Consider the following 15011-nt stretch of genomic DNA (forward strand, 5'->3'; position numbering starts at 1 on the left):
CAGGATCGGGGGGACTGGGGGGTCTGGGGCGAAGAGGGGACTGGGTTGGGGGTCTAGGGTGGGGGGGACTAGGGGGAAGGGGAGACTGGGTTGGGGGTCTGGGGTGGGGAGAGGGGGACTTGGGGGGACTGGGTTGGGGAGAAAGGGACTGGGTTGGGGGTCTGGGGGAGACTGGGGAAAGGGGGGACTCGGTTGGGGGTCTCAGGGGGAGAGGGGATTGGGGGATCTGGGGGGGACTGGGGGAACGGGGGACTGAGGGGGATCTGGGGGAGACTTGGGGGACTGGGGGAAGGGGGTCTGGGGTGGGGAGAAGGGACTGGGGGGATCTGGGGGAGACTGGGGGGGACTGGGTTGGGGGTCTGGGGTGGGGAGGGGGGACTGGGTTGGGGGTCTGGGGGGGACTGGGAAAAGGGGGGACTGGGTTGAGGGACTGGGTTGGGGACAGGGGGACTAGGTTGGGGCTCTGGAGGGACTGGGGGGATCTGGGGGCGACTGGGGAAAGGGGGGACTGGGTTGGGGGTCTGGGGGGGATCTGGGGGAGACTGGGTTGGGGGACTGGAGGCGACTGGGGGCACTTGGTTGGGGGTCTGTGGTGGGGAGAGGGACTGGGGGGGATCTGGGGGCGATTGGGGAAAGGGGGGACTGGGTGGGGGTGGGGAGGGGGGGTCTGGGGGAGACAGACTGGGGGGACTGGGGTGGGGGGGTCTGGGGAGGGGGAGGCCCGCTCACGGTTAACCCTTCGCCCCCTGGCCCCGAGCCCCGCAGTCCGAGGTCTGTCTGTCTGTCTGTCTGTCTCCTCCCGAGGTCGCGGGGGGGGGGGGGGGGGGGGGGGACACGCGCAGCGCGCTCAGGTCACGTGGGCGGGGCGGGGCCGGGAGCGCGCCCGGGTCACGTGGGCGGGGGCGGGGAGCGCGCCCTCCTGAGGCCTCGGCCGGGAACTGCACGGCCCGTCCCCGCGGCGCCCCTTGCCGCCCAGAAACGGGGCCCCGACACGGACGGAGAATCATCATCGTTCGTTCATTCATTCATTCATTCATTCATTCATTCATTCATTCATTCATTCATTCAATCGTATTTATTGAACGCTTACCGTGTGCAGAGCACTGGACTAAGCGCTTGGGAAGTCCAAGTTGACAACATCTAGAGACGGTCCCTACCCAACAGCGGGCTCACAGGCTAGAAGGGGGAGACAGACTACAAAACAAAACATATTAACAAAATAAAATAAATAGAGTAAATATGTACAAGTAAAATAAATGGAGTAATACATATGTTAGAGAAGCGGCGTGGCTCAGTGGGAAGAGACCGGGCTTTGGAGTCTAATCCCAGCTCTGCCAATTGTCAGCCGTGTGACTTTGGGCAAGTCACTTCACTTCTCTGGGCCTCAGTTACCTCATCTGTAAAATGGGGATTAAGACTGTGAGCCCCACGTGGGACAACCTGATCCCCTTGTATCCCCCCCAGCGCTTAGAACAGTGCTTTGCACATAGTAAGCGCTCAATAAATATGAATGAATGAATGAATATGTACAAACATATATGTATATATATATACAGGCACTGTGGGGAGGTGAAGGAGGTAAGGCAAGGGGATGGGGAGGAGGGAGAGAGGAAGGAAGGGGTTCAGTGTGGGAAGGCATCCTGGAGGAGGTGAGCTCTCAGTAGGGCTTTGAAGGGAGGAAGAGAGCTAGCTTGGCGGATGGGCAGAGGGAGGGCATTCCGGGCCAGGGGGAGGACGGGGGCCGGGGGCCGACGGAGGGACGGGCGAGAACGAGGCCCACTGAGGAGGTGAGCGGCAGAGGAGCGGAGGGTGCGGGCTGGGCTGGAGAAGGAAAGAAGGGTCATCGTCAGGTAGTAATAATAATAATTGTGGTATCTGTTGAGCACTTACTATGTGCCAAGCACTGTACTCAGTGCTAGGGTAGCTATAAGATCATCAGGTCCCACATAGGACTCACAGTCCTATTGATGGACTCACAGGCCAAGTAGGAGGGAGAACAGGTATTGAACCCCCATTTTGCAGATGAGAGAACTGAGGCACGGAGGAGTGAAGTGACTTGTCCAAGGTCACACGGCAGACAAGTGGCGGAGCCGGGATTGGAACCCACGTCCTCTGGCTCCGAAGCCCGGGCCGTTTCCACTAAGCCACGCTGCTTTTCTATAGTGCTCTGCACCCAGTAAATGCTCAATAAACACCATTGATTGAGATGGGAAACTTCTGTAGGTTTCGAAGTGTGGTAGGACGTATTCCAAATAACATCTGAAAAAGATGGCCCGGATAGGGGAGTTTGGAGAAACTGAATAGGGAAAAACTGTGTTACATTGTACTCTCCCAAGCGCTTAGTACAATGCTCTGCGCACAGTAAACACTCAATAAATGCGATTGAATGGCCAGGTGGAAGGCAGAGAAGCCAGGAAGGAGGACGATATAATAGTCAGACTTGAACTAGGGTGCTGGCTGGAAAAGGTGGAGAGGAAGGGCGGGTCTGGGAAATGTTGTGGAGGAAAAACCGGTAAGATTTAGGCCGCTCCATGTGGGATTGAGGAAGCAAAGAGAAGGCAAAGATGACACCAAGGTTACAGGCTTATGGGACGGCGGGGTGGTCGTTTTAACTCAATAAATAGGATTGGCTGACTAGCCACAGACATAGGTTGAGAAGGAAAGACGAGAAATTCAGTTTTGGAAATGATCCGCTTCACGGTCGTTCACTCTTTCAATGGTATTTATTAAGCGCTTCTTGTGTGCAGAGCAATGTACGAAGTGCTTGGGAGAGTACACTGCAACAATAAACAGTGACATTCCCTACCCACAACGAGCTTACTATTATTATTATTATTGTGGGGCTCCAGGTCTCCATCCACAATTTATAGATGAGGAAACTGAGGCACAGAGAAGTGACTTGCCCGAGGTCACACAGCAGACACGTGGCAGAGTCGGGATTGGAATCCAGGTCCTTCTGACTCCCAGGCTTGGGCTCTAACCACTAGTCCACTCTGCTGCTTCTCAGCCTTTCCCAGGAAACAAACCCCCATAGTCCCCCGGATTTCATACTATTCTATTTATTATTACATATACTATTTATACAGATATAAATATATACTATTTATTATACTATTTATTTATACTATTTATTCTATTTATACTATTCTATTTAGTTAATGATGTGCATTTAGTTTTAATTCTATTTGTTCTGACGACTTGACACCTGTCAACACGTTTTGTTTCGTCGTCTGTCTCCCCCTTCTAATAATAATAATGATAGCATTTATTAAGCGCTTACTGTATCCCAAGCACGGTTCTAAGCGCTGGGGAGGTTACAAGGTGCCGAGGTTGTCCCACGGGGGGCTCACAGTCTTCATCCCCGTTTTACAGATGAGGGAACTGAGGCCCAGAGAAGTGAAGTGACTTGCCCAAAGTCCCACAGCTGACAGTTGGCGTAGTCGGGATTTGAACCCATGACCTCGGACTCTAAAGCCCGGGCTCTTTCCATTGAGCCATGCTGCTTCGCACAGCTGACAGTTGGCATAGTTTTTTTTAAAAGCGCTTACTATGTGCAATGCACTGTTCTAAGAGCTGGGGAGGTTACAAGGTGATCAGTTGTCCCCGGGGGGGCTCACAGTTTTAATCCCCATTTTACAGATGAGGGAACTGAGGCCCAGAGAAGTTAAGTGACTTGCCCAAAGTCACACAGCTGACAGTTGGCGGAGCTGGGATTTGAACCCATGACCTCTGACTCCCAAGCCATTGAGCCACGCTGCTTCTCTATATGTCGCCGACTTGTACTTTCCAAGCGCTTAGTCCAGTGCTCTGCACACAGTAAGCGCTCAATAAATACGATTGAATGAAATGAATGAATGAATGAATGACTTGGGGGGGCGTGGCCCCTGTAAGCACACGGAGTGACGTAATGGCGAAGTCTCTAAGCCCCGCCCCCTTGGAACCCATTGGCTACCGTTGAGGAGCCCTCAGCCAATCAAACCCCGTACTCCCTTCCCACTCCTGCCCCAGCTCTCAGGGATTGGCTGGATGGTCTGGTTGCTAGGCAACCGCTGATCTGCCCGCCCCCTCCAGTGGGGGCCTTGCCACGCTTCTGTCAATCACCCTCCGTTGCCCTTAACAGCAACCGTTGCTCGCCTTGAGCCGCCCTCCTCTGTTGCTATGACAACGGTACACATAAAAACCCTTCATCCTCCCCTCCCCACGCCCCCAGACCAGCCCCTCTGCTCCTACCCTACAAGCCCCCTGCTCCCCAAACGCTTCTGTCCCCCAACCCAGCTAAGCAAGAGTCAGAGGCCATTTCCTCCTCACCATTTTGGGGGGACCGAGCCCCTGTCAGCAGAGGCGGCGGACCCCCACAACGGAGGGTAGGGGGGAGCCGGATGGAGAGTTAAAGGGGCGGTGGGAGGACTGGGGACAGCCGTTAGAGCGGCAAAGGGCAGGCCGGGGGCTGGGGTGTCGGGGTGAGGAGGTGGGGAGTGAAGAAATGTTGGGCCTCTGCCCCCAGATTTCACCCCAGCAGCATTTAGGGTGGGGGGAGGCTCTCTTTTTTATATATAATGACATTTATTAAGCGCCTACTGTGTGCAAAGCACTGTTCTAAGCCCTGGGGAGGTTACAAGGTGATCAGGTTGCCCCACGTGGGGGCTCACAGTCTTCACCCCCATTTTACAGATGAGGGAACTGAGGCCCAGAGAAGCTGAGTGACTTGCCCAAAGTCACACAGCTGACAATGGGCGGAGCCGGGATTGGAACCCATGACCTCCGACTCCAATCCCCGGGCCCTTTCCACTGAGCCACGCTGCTGCTCGTTCATTCTCGTTCATCCAGTGAGTGGGCTGGGTCTAATCCCGGCTCCACCACTTGTCCGCTGTGTGATCTTGGGCAAGTCATTTCACTTCTCCGGGCCTCAGTTCTCACATCTGTAAAATGGGGATTGAGACTGCGAGCCCCACATGGGACAGGGACTCTGTCCAGCCTGATTGGCCTGTATCCACCCCAGTACTTACTTAGTATAGTACCTGGCGCATAATAAGAGCTTAACAAATACACCAGTTTTTCTTACTATTATTATTAATCAAGACCCAGAATCCTGCCATCTCCTCGCTTCATCTCCGCTTCCCCCAGCGTTTCTAGCAGAGCCCGCCCAAGGACCAGCACCTTCATCCTCCTGTGTTGCCAACTTGTACTTCCCAAGCTCTTAGTACAGTGCTCTGCACACAGTAAGCGCTCAATAAATACGATTGATTGATTGATTGATTGATCCTCCCAGATGTCGGGTGGTGCCGGGGAGAAGGGGGGATGCTGGCCAAGCCCCCAAGATGGGGGTCATCCCCTCCCACACCGAGTCTGAGCACCCCTTTGGGCCCGATCCAGGAGGAAGATGTCGGATGAGGAGGCTGAAGACTTCGAACAGGAGCTGGAGTCGGAGGAGCAAAGCAGGAAGGAGGATGATAAAGAGCTGGGAGAGGACTTCGAGGAGGTGGTTGGGGGCCACGGGGACCCCGAAGGGCAGGGGTCGTTGGCCTAGTGAAGGCGGGAAGGGTGAGGATGGAGGAGCGTGGGCTGGGCCAGACTGACTGGATGCCCCCTTGGCAGCTCCTGCCCCCCAAACCCATCACTGAAGAAATCCTGAAGGAGGGGTTATCTCTGCTCTGCAAGACAGGCAACGGGCTGGCACATGCCTACGTCAAGCTGGAGGCCAAGGAGAAGTGAGTGAGGGGCTGGAGGGGGCGAGTTCTAGCCCCATCTCTGCCCCTGGCCTGCTGTGCCACCTCAGGTCAGGTCCCTAACCACTCTGGGCATAACGGTCCTCAACTGTGCCGTGGAGAGCACAATCCTTGCCTCTCCCTACCGCCTAAGGGTGTGGGGTTTTGTTGTTATTTTTTTTAATGGCATTTGTTAAGCGCCTACTATGTGCCAGGCACTGTACTAAGTGCTGGGGTAGGCTGTAGACTACTGTAAGCTCACTGTGGGCAGGGAATGTCTACCAACTCTGTCGCATTGTATTCTCCCAAGCACTTAGAAAAACTGCTCTGCTCACAGTAAGCGCTCAGTAAATAGCATTGATCGTGATAAATACTAGATTGGACACAGTCCCGAGAAGCAGCGTGGCCTAGTGGAAAGAGCCCGGGCTTTGGAGTCGGAGGTCATGGGTTCAAATCCCGGCTCCGCCAATTGTCAGCTGGGTGACTTTGGGCAAGTCACTTCACTTCTCTGGGCCTCACTTACCTCATCTGTCAAATGGGGATTAAGACTGTGAGCGCCCCCGTGGGACAACCTGGTCACCTTGCAACCTCCCCGGCGCTTAGAACAGTGCTTTGCACATAGTAAGCGCTTAATAAATGCCATCATTATTATTATTATTAGTGGATAGAGTATGAGCCTGGGAGGCAGAAGGACCTGGGTTCTAATCCTGCTCCTCCACTACTGTGTGACTTTGGGCAGTCACTTAACTTCTCTGTGCCTCAGTTCCCTCATCTGTAAAATGGAGATTAAGATTCTTTGCTCCATCCGTGTCCGTGTCCAATCCGATTAGGTTGTATCCGCCCCGGCACTTAGACCGGTGCTTGACACATAATAATAATAATAATAGTGATAGCATTTATTAAACGCTTACTATGTGCAAAGCACTGTTCTAAGCGCTGGGAAGGGTACAAGGTGATCAGGTTGTCCCACAGGGGGGCTCACAGTCTTCATCCCCATTTTACAGATGAGGGAACTGAGGCCCAGAGAAGTGAAGTGACTTGCCCAAAGTCACACAGCTGACAATTGGCGGAGCTGGGATTTGAACCCACGACCTTTGACTCCAAAGCCCAGGCTCCTTCCGCTGAGCCATGCTGCTTCTCTATAATAATAAATAATAAATAAATAATAAATAATAATAATAAATAATAAATAAACATAAACATAATAAACACTAACGTCATCATCCCTGTCCCACATGGGCTTCACGGTCTTAATCTCCATTTTACAGTTAGCTGAGGCCCAGAGAAGTGAAGTCCCCTCTAGACTTTGGGCTTTCTCTTCAAAGCCCTACTAAGAGCTCACCTCCTCCAGGAGGTCTTCCCAGACTGAGCCCCCTCCTTCCTCTCCCCCTCCTCTCCCTCCCCATCCCTCCTTCCCCTCCCCACAGCACCTGTATATATGGATATATGTTTGTACAGATTTATTACTCTATTTATTTGACTTGGACATATTTATTCTATTGATTTTATTTTGTTAACGTGTTTTGTTTTGTCGTCCGTCTCCCCCATCTAGACTGTGAGCCCGCTGTTGGGTAGGGACCGTCTCTATATGTTGCCAACTTGGACTTCCCAAGCGCTTAGTACAGTGTTCTGCACACAGTAAGCGCTCAATAAATACGATTGATTGATTAGTACGCTGTTCAGCACACAGTAAGTGCTCAATAAATACGATTGAATGAATGGATGAATGAATGACTGTGAGCTCCTTGTGGGCAAGGATCTTCCCTCTTTATTGTTGGGTTGTACTTTCCCAAGCGCCTAGTACAGTGCTGTGCACTCAGTAAGCACCAGCTAGCTCTCTTCCTCTCTTCAAAGCCCTGCTGAGAGCTCACCTCCTCCAAGAGGCCTTCCCAGACTGAGCCCCCTTTCTCCTCTCCTCCTCCCCATCCCCCCCGCCCTGCCTCCTTCCCCTCCCCACAGCACCTGTATAGATGTTTGTACAGATTTATCACTCTATTTATTTTCCTTGTACATATTTACTATCCTATTTATTTTGTTAATGATGTGCATTTAGCTTTAATTCTGTTTGTTCTGACGACTTGACACCTGCCCACCTGTTTTGTTTTGTTGTCTGTCTCCCCCTTCCAGACTGTGAGCCCGCTGTTGGGTAGGGACCGTCTCTATATGTTGCCATCTTGTACTTCCCAAGCGCTTAGTACAGTGCTCTGCACACAGTAAGCGCTCAATAAATATGATTGATACGATTGAGGATGAATGAATAAATACAACTGGCAGTGAATGAAAATGACTCCCCCAAGGTCACACAGCAGACAAGTGGCAGAGCGGGGATTAGGACCCGCTCTCCATCCCCCCACTTACCTCCTTCCCCTCCCCGCAGCACCTGTATAGATGTATATATGTTTGTACATATTTATTACTCTATTTGACTTGTACATATTTACTCTATTGATTTGATTTTGTTAATTTGTTTTGTTGTCTGTCTCCCCCTTCTAGACTGTGAGCCCGCTGTTGGGTAGGGACCGTCTCTATATGTTGCCAACTTGTACTTCCCAAGCGCTTAGTCCAGTGCTCTGCACACAGTAAGCGCTCAATAAAGACGACTGAATGACAAATGAATGAATGAATAAATACGACTGGCGGTGAATGAAAATGACTCCCCCAAGGTCACACAGCAGACAAGTGGCAGAGCAGGGATTAGGACCCGCTCTCCATCCCCATCCCCCCGCCTTACCTCCTTCCCCTCCCCACAGCACCTGTATAGATGTATATATGTTTGTACATATTTATTACTCTATTTATTTGACTTGTCCATATTTATTCTATTGATTTGATTTTGTTAATTTGTTCTGTTGTCCGTCTCCCCCTTCTAGACTGTGAGCCCGCTGTCGGGTAGGGACCGTCTCTAGACGTTGCCAACTTGGACTCCCCAAGCACTTCGTCCAGTGCTCCGCACCCAGTAAGCGCTCACAGCTCGGTGGAAAGAGCCCGGGCCTTGGCGTCAGAGGTTATGGGTTCGAATCCCGGCTCCGCCACGTGTCTGCTGTGTGACCTCGGGCTAGTCACTTCAACTTCTCGGGGCGTCAGTTCCCCCATCTGTCAAGTGGAGATGAAGACTGTGAGCCCCACGTGGGACAACTTGATCACCTTGTATCTCCCCCAGCGCTTAGAACGGTGCTCTGCACATAGTAGGCGCTTAACAAATGCTATTATTATTATTATTATTAATAAATATGATTGAATGAATGAATGAATGAATGATCCCAAGTCCTCTGTGTTATCGCCCTCGGGAGAAGCTAGCTGACCCCGACTGCCCTGTTCTCCCCCACCCCGTTCCCCTCTCCCCCAGGGAGCTGACGGACATTACCCTGCTGAGCTCCTACATCCACCTGCGCTACGTGGACTTGTCGGAGAATCTCCTGTCAGACCTGTCGCCGCTCAACAACCTCACGCACCTGCTGTGGCTCAGGGCGGACAAGAACCGCCTGAGGACCGCCCGCCTGGAGGAGCTGCCCTACCTGCAGATCGCCAACTTCGCCCACAACCGCATCGGCAGCACGGAGGGCATCCTCCACCCCCGCCTCGCCAGCCTGGACCTCAAAGGTAGCGGTCGTAACGACCGGGCCCCTTGGGCCAAGCCCCGTGCCACACGCTGGGGTAAAAACCAGATCCCTAGACTGTAAGCTCATTCAATCATCTTTATCAAGCGTCCAAAGCACTGTACTAAGCGCTTGGGAGAGGACAGTAGGCCAATAAACAGACACAGGCCCGGCCCACAAGAAGCTTACAGTCTTAGGCAGGGAACATGCCCGCTAACTCATCATCATTATTGAGCACTTACTATGTGCAGAGCACTGTACTAGGCGCTTGGGTAGTACAAATTGGCAACATATCGAGACAGTCCCTACCCAACAGTGGGCTCACAGTCTAAAAGGGGGAGACAGAGAACAAAACCAAACATACTAACAAAATAAAAGGAATGGAATAGATATGTACAAGTAAAATAGAGTAATAAATATGTACAAACATATATACGTATATACAGGTGCTGTGGGGAAGGGAGGAGGTAAGATGGGGGGAGGGAGAGGGGGACGAGGGGAAGAGGTAGGAAGGAAGGGAGAGGAAGGAATTCAACTCTGTTGAATTCACCTCTCCCAAGCGCTTAGTACAGTGCTCGGCACACAGTGAGAGCTCAATAAATACCATTAACTGGTCGATCGCCCATCCGGTACCACTTGAGACTCACGGTCCACACAGCGGGAGATCAGGTATCGGATCCCCGTTTTACAAGATGAGGGAACTGAGGTCCAGAGAAGGGACGTGACTGGCTCGAGGTCACATAGCAGACGAGTGGCAGAGGCGGGATTAGAACCCAAGTCCCCTGACTCTTTGGCCCGGACACACTAGGCCACAATGCCCTTGGGTCAGGGGCAGGAGGGGGGTGTTGGCTGGGCAGTAAAAATCTGCGAAGACTGTGAGCCCACTGTTGGGTAGGGACTGTCTCTATATGTTGCCAACTTGTACTTCCCAAGCGCTTAGTACAGTGCTCTGCACACAGTAAGCACTCAATAAATACGATTGATGAAGGGAGGAGACCCTTTGTCCCCTGGAGGTTCCCAAGATTTGGGGTGATCCCGGCACTTGGGGGGTTGGCAAAGGGGAAGTTTCTGGAGAGCTCCTTGTGGGCGGGGATCATGTCTTCTAACCCTATTGGATTCTCATCCGGCCCTCAGCACAGGAGCCGTCCAGTAAATACTATTGATTAATTGATTGATGGTGGCGCCTAGTGCGTACGGAGCTCTCTATTTTGGAGATCATCAGTCATCTCGAGGGACAGAGTCTGGGTCTAATTCCCACCTATGTATTTCTTCCCAGCGCTCAGCGTGACTCAATGGAAAGAGCCCGGGCTTTGGAGTCAGAGGTCATGGGTTCAAATCCCGGCTCGGCCAATTGTCTGCTGTGTGACTTTGGGCAAGTCACTTAGCTTCTCTCTACCTCAGTCACCTCATCTGTAAAATGGGGATAGGGGAAGTTTCTGGAGAGCTCCTTGTGGGCAGGGATCATGTCTTCTAACCCTATTGGATTCTCATCCGGCCCTCAGCACAGGAGCCATCCAGTAAATACTATTGATTAATTGGTTGATGGTGGCGCCTAGTGCGTACACAGCTCTCTATTTTGGAGATCATCAGTCATCTTGAGGGACAGAGTCTGGGTCTAATTCCCACCCATGTATTCTTTCCCAGCGCTCAGCGTGACTCAATGGAAAGAGCCCGGGCTTTGGAGTCAGAGGTCATGGGTTCAAATCCCGGCTCGGCCAGTTGTCTGCTGTGTGACTTTGGGCAAGTCACTTAGCTTCTCTCTGCCTCAGTCACCTCATCTGTAAAATGGGGATAAAGACTGTGAGAGCCCCCCGTGGGACAACCTGATCGCCTTGTAACCTCCCCAGCGCTTCCAACAGTGCTTTGCACATAGTAAGAGCTTAATAAATGCCATCATGATTATCACAGCGCTCCGCACATGGTACGCACTTAATAAACGCCACAACCATTGGGCACCTCGCGAATGCAGAGCACTGAACTAGGGAGGCGGTGGACAGAGAACTGTACCAGCCACCTCGTGTGTACTGGATGCCCTTGCGGGCAGGGCGCTGTTCTGGGCACCCATTTGGGTGGTCGATGACCTCCAGTAGAAGTCGAGGGCCAAGACAGAGGCCCAGGAGCTCACAGCTCAGCGTCCCCCCACCGTCCACACCCCAGGAAATTTTATCCAGAGAGTGACGGGGCTGGACCCTCTGAAGCTGGGGAACCTGCACACGATTGAACTGCGAGGAAACCAGCTGGAGAGCACAGCCGGGCTCTGCCTTCCCAAACTGAAGTATCTCTACCTGGTAAGTCCTCCCACCCCGTCTCACCCTGCCACCACCCCCGGGGTGGGCTGGGCCTGCTTCCCCCCAAACCAACAGTGCTCCGGACCGCAAGCTCGCTGAGGGCAGGGATTGTATCTACCAACGCCGTCAAATTGTTATATCGTCCTCTCCCAAGCGCTTAGTCCAGTGCCCCAGGCTGGCCCACCCTGGTTGCTCCAGGTCTCCTTTGTGATTCATCCGTTCGTTCGATTCTATTAAGCACTTACCGTGTGCCGAGCACTGTCATAATAATAATAATGATGATGATGGCATTTATTAAGTGCTTCCTATGTGCCAAGCACTGTTCTAAGCTCTGGGGAAGCTGCAAGGTGATCAGGTTGTCCCACGGGGGGCTCACAGTCCCGTTTTACGGATGAGGGAACTGAGGTCCAGAGAAGTGAAGTGACTTGCCGAAAGTCACACAGCTGACAAAGTGGCAGAGCTGGGATTTGAACCCGTGACCTCTGATTCCAAAGCCCGGGCTCTTTCCACAAGCTCTCGGGAAAGTCCGATACAACAATAAGCAGTGACGATGCTCTTGACCTCCCCCAAGGCTGACTGACCCGGTCTCCTCCCCTCCCCAGGCCCAGAACAACCTGAGACAGCTGGAGGGGCTGGAGTCTCTGGAGCAGCTCTGTACGCTGCACCTGCGCGATAACCAGCTGGACGTCCTGGATGGCTTCTCCCCGGCTATGAAGGCGCTGCAGTACCTCAACCTGCGGTATGGCAGCCTGCCCCGGCCCCTGTCCAGCCCCTCACGATGCCCCCTTCACCAGGGCCTGCTTTCTTCTGCCGCCAACCTTGCTCAGTGGAGCAGTGGTATTTCTTGAGCGCTTATCACGTGCCAAGCGCCTTCCTAAGCTCCCGGGAAGTCCAATAGAGTCCAATAGAGGTGGACTCTAAGTCCAATAGAGTTGGTAGACACAATCCCTGCCCTTGAGGAGCTGACAGTCTAGTTGGGGAGTTTGTAATCTCCGCCCGCTGCCCCATTCCCTCCTCACACCTCTCCCCAGTTTTTCCAGACGGCCTTGTCTCCTCCTTCAGGCCCCCATCTTCTCACCATACTGAGCCGTTGGGGAACAGGCGCCATCCACGCTAGCCGCTCCCCTTCGGGCAACCTGCCCGTCCGTGCCCACCCACCTGGGTCAGACCCTCCCCGTGCCCGGGGAGATACGCTGGGCCCAGATTGGATGCAGGCCTCAGTTTCTCCCCGTCCACTTGGCCCTCGCCCCTGCATCTGGGGCCCGGGTCGGGGTGGGGGTGCCACCCTGAGCCCGACGCCCCTCCAGGGGGAATATGATCGCGGATCTGGCGGAGCTGGAGAAGCTGCGGGTACTGCCCAAGTTGCGGGCGCTGATCCTGCTGGAGAACCCGTGCGTCGACGATGGGGGCTACCGGATAGAGGCCTTGGTACACATGCCGCAACTCGAGCGGCTCGACAAGGACTTCTACGACGAGGAGGAGAGGACGGAGGCCGACGAGACCCGCCAGCGGCTGCGGGAGGAGCAGGTGGGGGTGGCGGGGGATGGGGGAGAGCGAGGTCTGAGATGAAAAATAGAGCCAGGCAGGAGGGAGAGAAGGGAGAGGAGAGAGAGAGAGGGAGGAGGGAGGGAGGAAGGGAGAGAAGTGAGAGACGATGGAGGGAGAGGAGGGAGGAGGAAGGGAAAGAAAAGAGAGGGGGGAGGCAGAAAGTAGGGAAGGAGGAAGGGAGAGAGGAGGAAGGGAGAGAGAGAAGGAGGTTCATCACTTAGTACAGTACCTGGCCTGTAGTATGCACTTAAAAAGAGGGAGGAGGGAGAGATGGGAAGGGCAAGGATGGGGAGAGAGGGAGGGAAGAGAGGAGGCAGGGAGGGTCGTGACTTTCCCCACGGTCCTTCAGGAGATAGAGAGCGTCCAGGAGGCGTCGATATAGGCCTGCCGAGCCCCGCATCACTGAGGGGCTCCGGGCAGGAGGAGCCTGGCTTCCTCCCCGGAGCGGGGACACGGAATCGGGACATGGGACATGGAGCCACCTGACCCTGGGACAGCGAGGACGGCGGCGGGAAGAGAGGAGATGGAACCGGGAGGGATGCTGCTTCTCCAGGGGACCCCCCCTCCCCAACCCCCTTCTCCCTCCAGCTCCAGGATGGGGATGGGGGAATCGGGAATTCTAGGCGGGGAGCAGTTCGGCCTGCAGAAATTTGGTGGGATGGTGGGGGGCAGGGAGGAGAGGGCAAAGATGAGGAGAAAAAGAGGTTGGGAGGGGATAGAGGGGGAGAAGGGATTTTAATATTCTAATAAAGAAAAATGAATGAAGCTTCAGTGTGTCTGTGTATATGCAGTGTCAGGTGTGCTGCGTGTGGATATCGTGGCTAGGGTCACTGCACTGCATATGTAAAATAAGTTTACAGTGTAGGGTCAGTCGTGTGCACTCGTGTGCGATGGGTGTGCAGGATAAGCGTGTGCCAGGTAAGTCTTATTAGGGTTTCTCGGCTATGTGGGCCCTGTGTGTGCCGTGGTTGTATTCCTTCTCGGTCTCTCTCATAGGCTCCTCCTCCTCTGCCTCCCACTCCGATGTGTCTGAGGTGGGAATCAGTCAAGGCTCAGTTTTGGGTCCTTTTCTCTTCTCCACGTACACCCACTCCCTCGGAGAACTCATTTGCTCCCATGGCTTCAACTGCCATTTCTAAGGGGGTGATTCCCAAATCTCCATCCCCAGCCCCCATCTCTCTCCTTCTCTGCAGTCTCGCGTTTCCTCCTCCCTTCAGGACATCTCTACTTGGATGTCCCGCCGACACCTCAAATTTAAGCATGTCCAAAACAGACTCGTCTTCCTACTAACAGCCCGTCCTCCCATCACTACAGACAACGCCACTAACCTCCCTGTCTCGTAAGCCCCGCAACCTGGACATCATCCTCGACTCACCTCTCCTTTTCAACCCGCACATTCAATCCGTCCCCAAATCCTGTCAGTTCTACCTTCACAAAATCTGCTCCTTCCTTTCCATCCAATCTGCTATTGTGTGGATCTGCGCTCTTCTCCTAGCCCTCCCTGACTCCTGCCTCATCTGCCTCCTGCCTCTCCCCCACTCCAGTCGTACTTCACTCTCCTGGCCTGATCGCTTTTCCACAAAAACGTTCAGTCCACGTCTCCTCACTCCCCGAGAACCTCCAGGGGTTGCCCACCCACCTCCGCATTCAACAGAAACTCCCTACCGTCCCGAGGAGCGGCGTGGCTCGGTGGAAAGAGCCCGGGCTTGGGAGTCAGAGGTCTTGGGTTCTAATCCCTGCTCCACCACTTGTCAGCTGTGTTACTTTGGACAAGTCACTTCACTTCTCTGGGCCTCAGTTCCCTCATCTGGAAAGTGGGGATTAAGACTGTGAGCCCCACGAGGGACACCCTGATCACCTTGTAACCTCCACAG

The 15011-nt window shown here is 53.8% G+C and overlaps 1 protein-coding gene across 6 annotated transcripts; it reads left to right on the forward strand.

Moving 5' to 3' along the window:
- Positions 1–3792: 3792 nt before the first annotated feature.
- Positions 3793–13843, forward strand: LRRC23 (leucine rich repeat containing 23). 6 transcript variants are annotated; one of them, XM_038767916.1, is made up of 9 exons: positions 4196–4364; positions 5080–5219; positions 5374–5479; positions 5596–5708; positions 9052–9305; positions 11459–11589; positions 12192–12328; positions 12897–13116; positions 13487–13843. In XM_038767916.1, exons 3-9 carry the CDS (start codon positions 5381–5383, stop codon positions 13517–13519), a joined length of 987 nt encoding a protein of 328 aa, XP_038623844.1. In that variant the 5' UTR covers positions 4196–4364; positions 5080–5219; positions 5374–5380; the 3' UTR covers positions 13520–13843. The 6 variants fall into 6 exon arrangements, with proteins under 6 accessions (XP_038623847.1, XP_038623848.1, XP_038623844.1 ...); XM_038767918.1 differs by having other exon boundaries at positions 5125–5219; XM_038767919.1 differs by lacking the exons at positions 4196–4364; positions 5080–5219 and adding an exon at positions 3793–3816.
- Positions 13844–15011: the final 1168 nt, after the last annotated feature.

Source organism: Tachyglossus aculeatus, chromosome 27 (genome assembly GCF_015852505.1).
Source record: "Tachyglossus aculeatus isolate mTacAcu1 chromosome 27, mTacAcu1.pri, whole genome shotgun sequence".
NCBI classification, from domain to species: domain Eukaryota; kingdom Metazoa; phylum Chordata; class Mammalia; order Monotremata; family Tachyglossidae; genus Tachyglossus; species Tachyglossus aculeatus.

Bases quoted from the DNA above. Each gene is read 5' to 3' on its own strand.
- LRRC23 (XM_038767919.1), top strand. From the start codon at position 5,381: ATGTCGGATGAGGAGGCTGAAGACTTCGAACAGGAGCTGGAGTCGGAG. The intron at 5,709-9,051 runs GTGAGTGAGGGG...CCTCTCCCCCAG, and splicing joins AAGCTGGAGGCCAAGGAGAA to GGAGCTGACGGACATTACCC. The intron at 9,306-11,458 runs GTAGCGGTCGTA...TCCACACCCCAG, and splicing joins CGCCAGCCTGGACCTCAAAG to GAAATTTTATCCAGAGAGTG.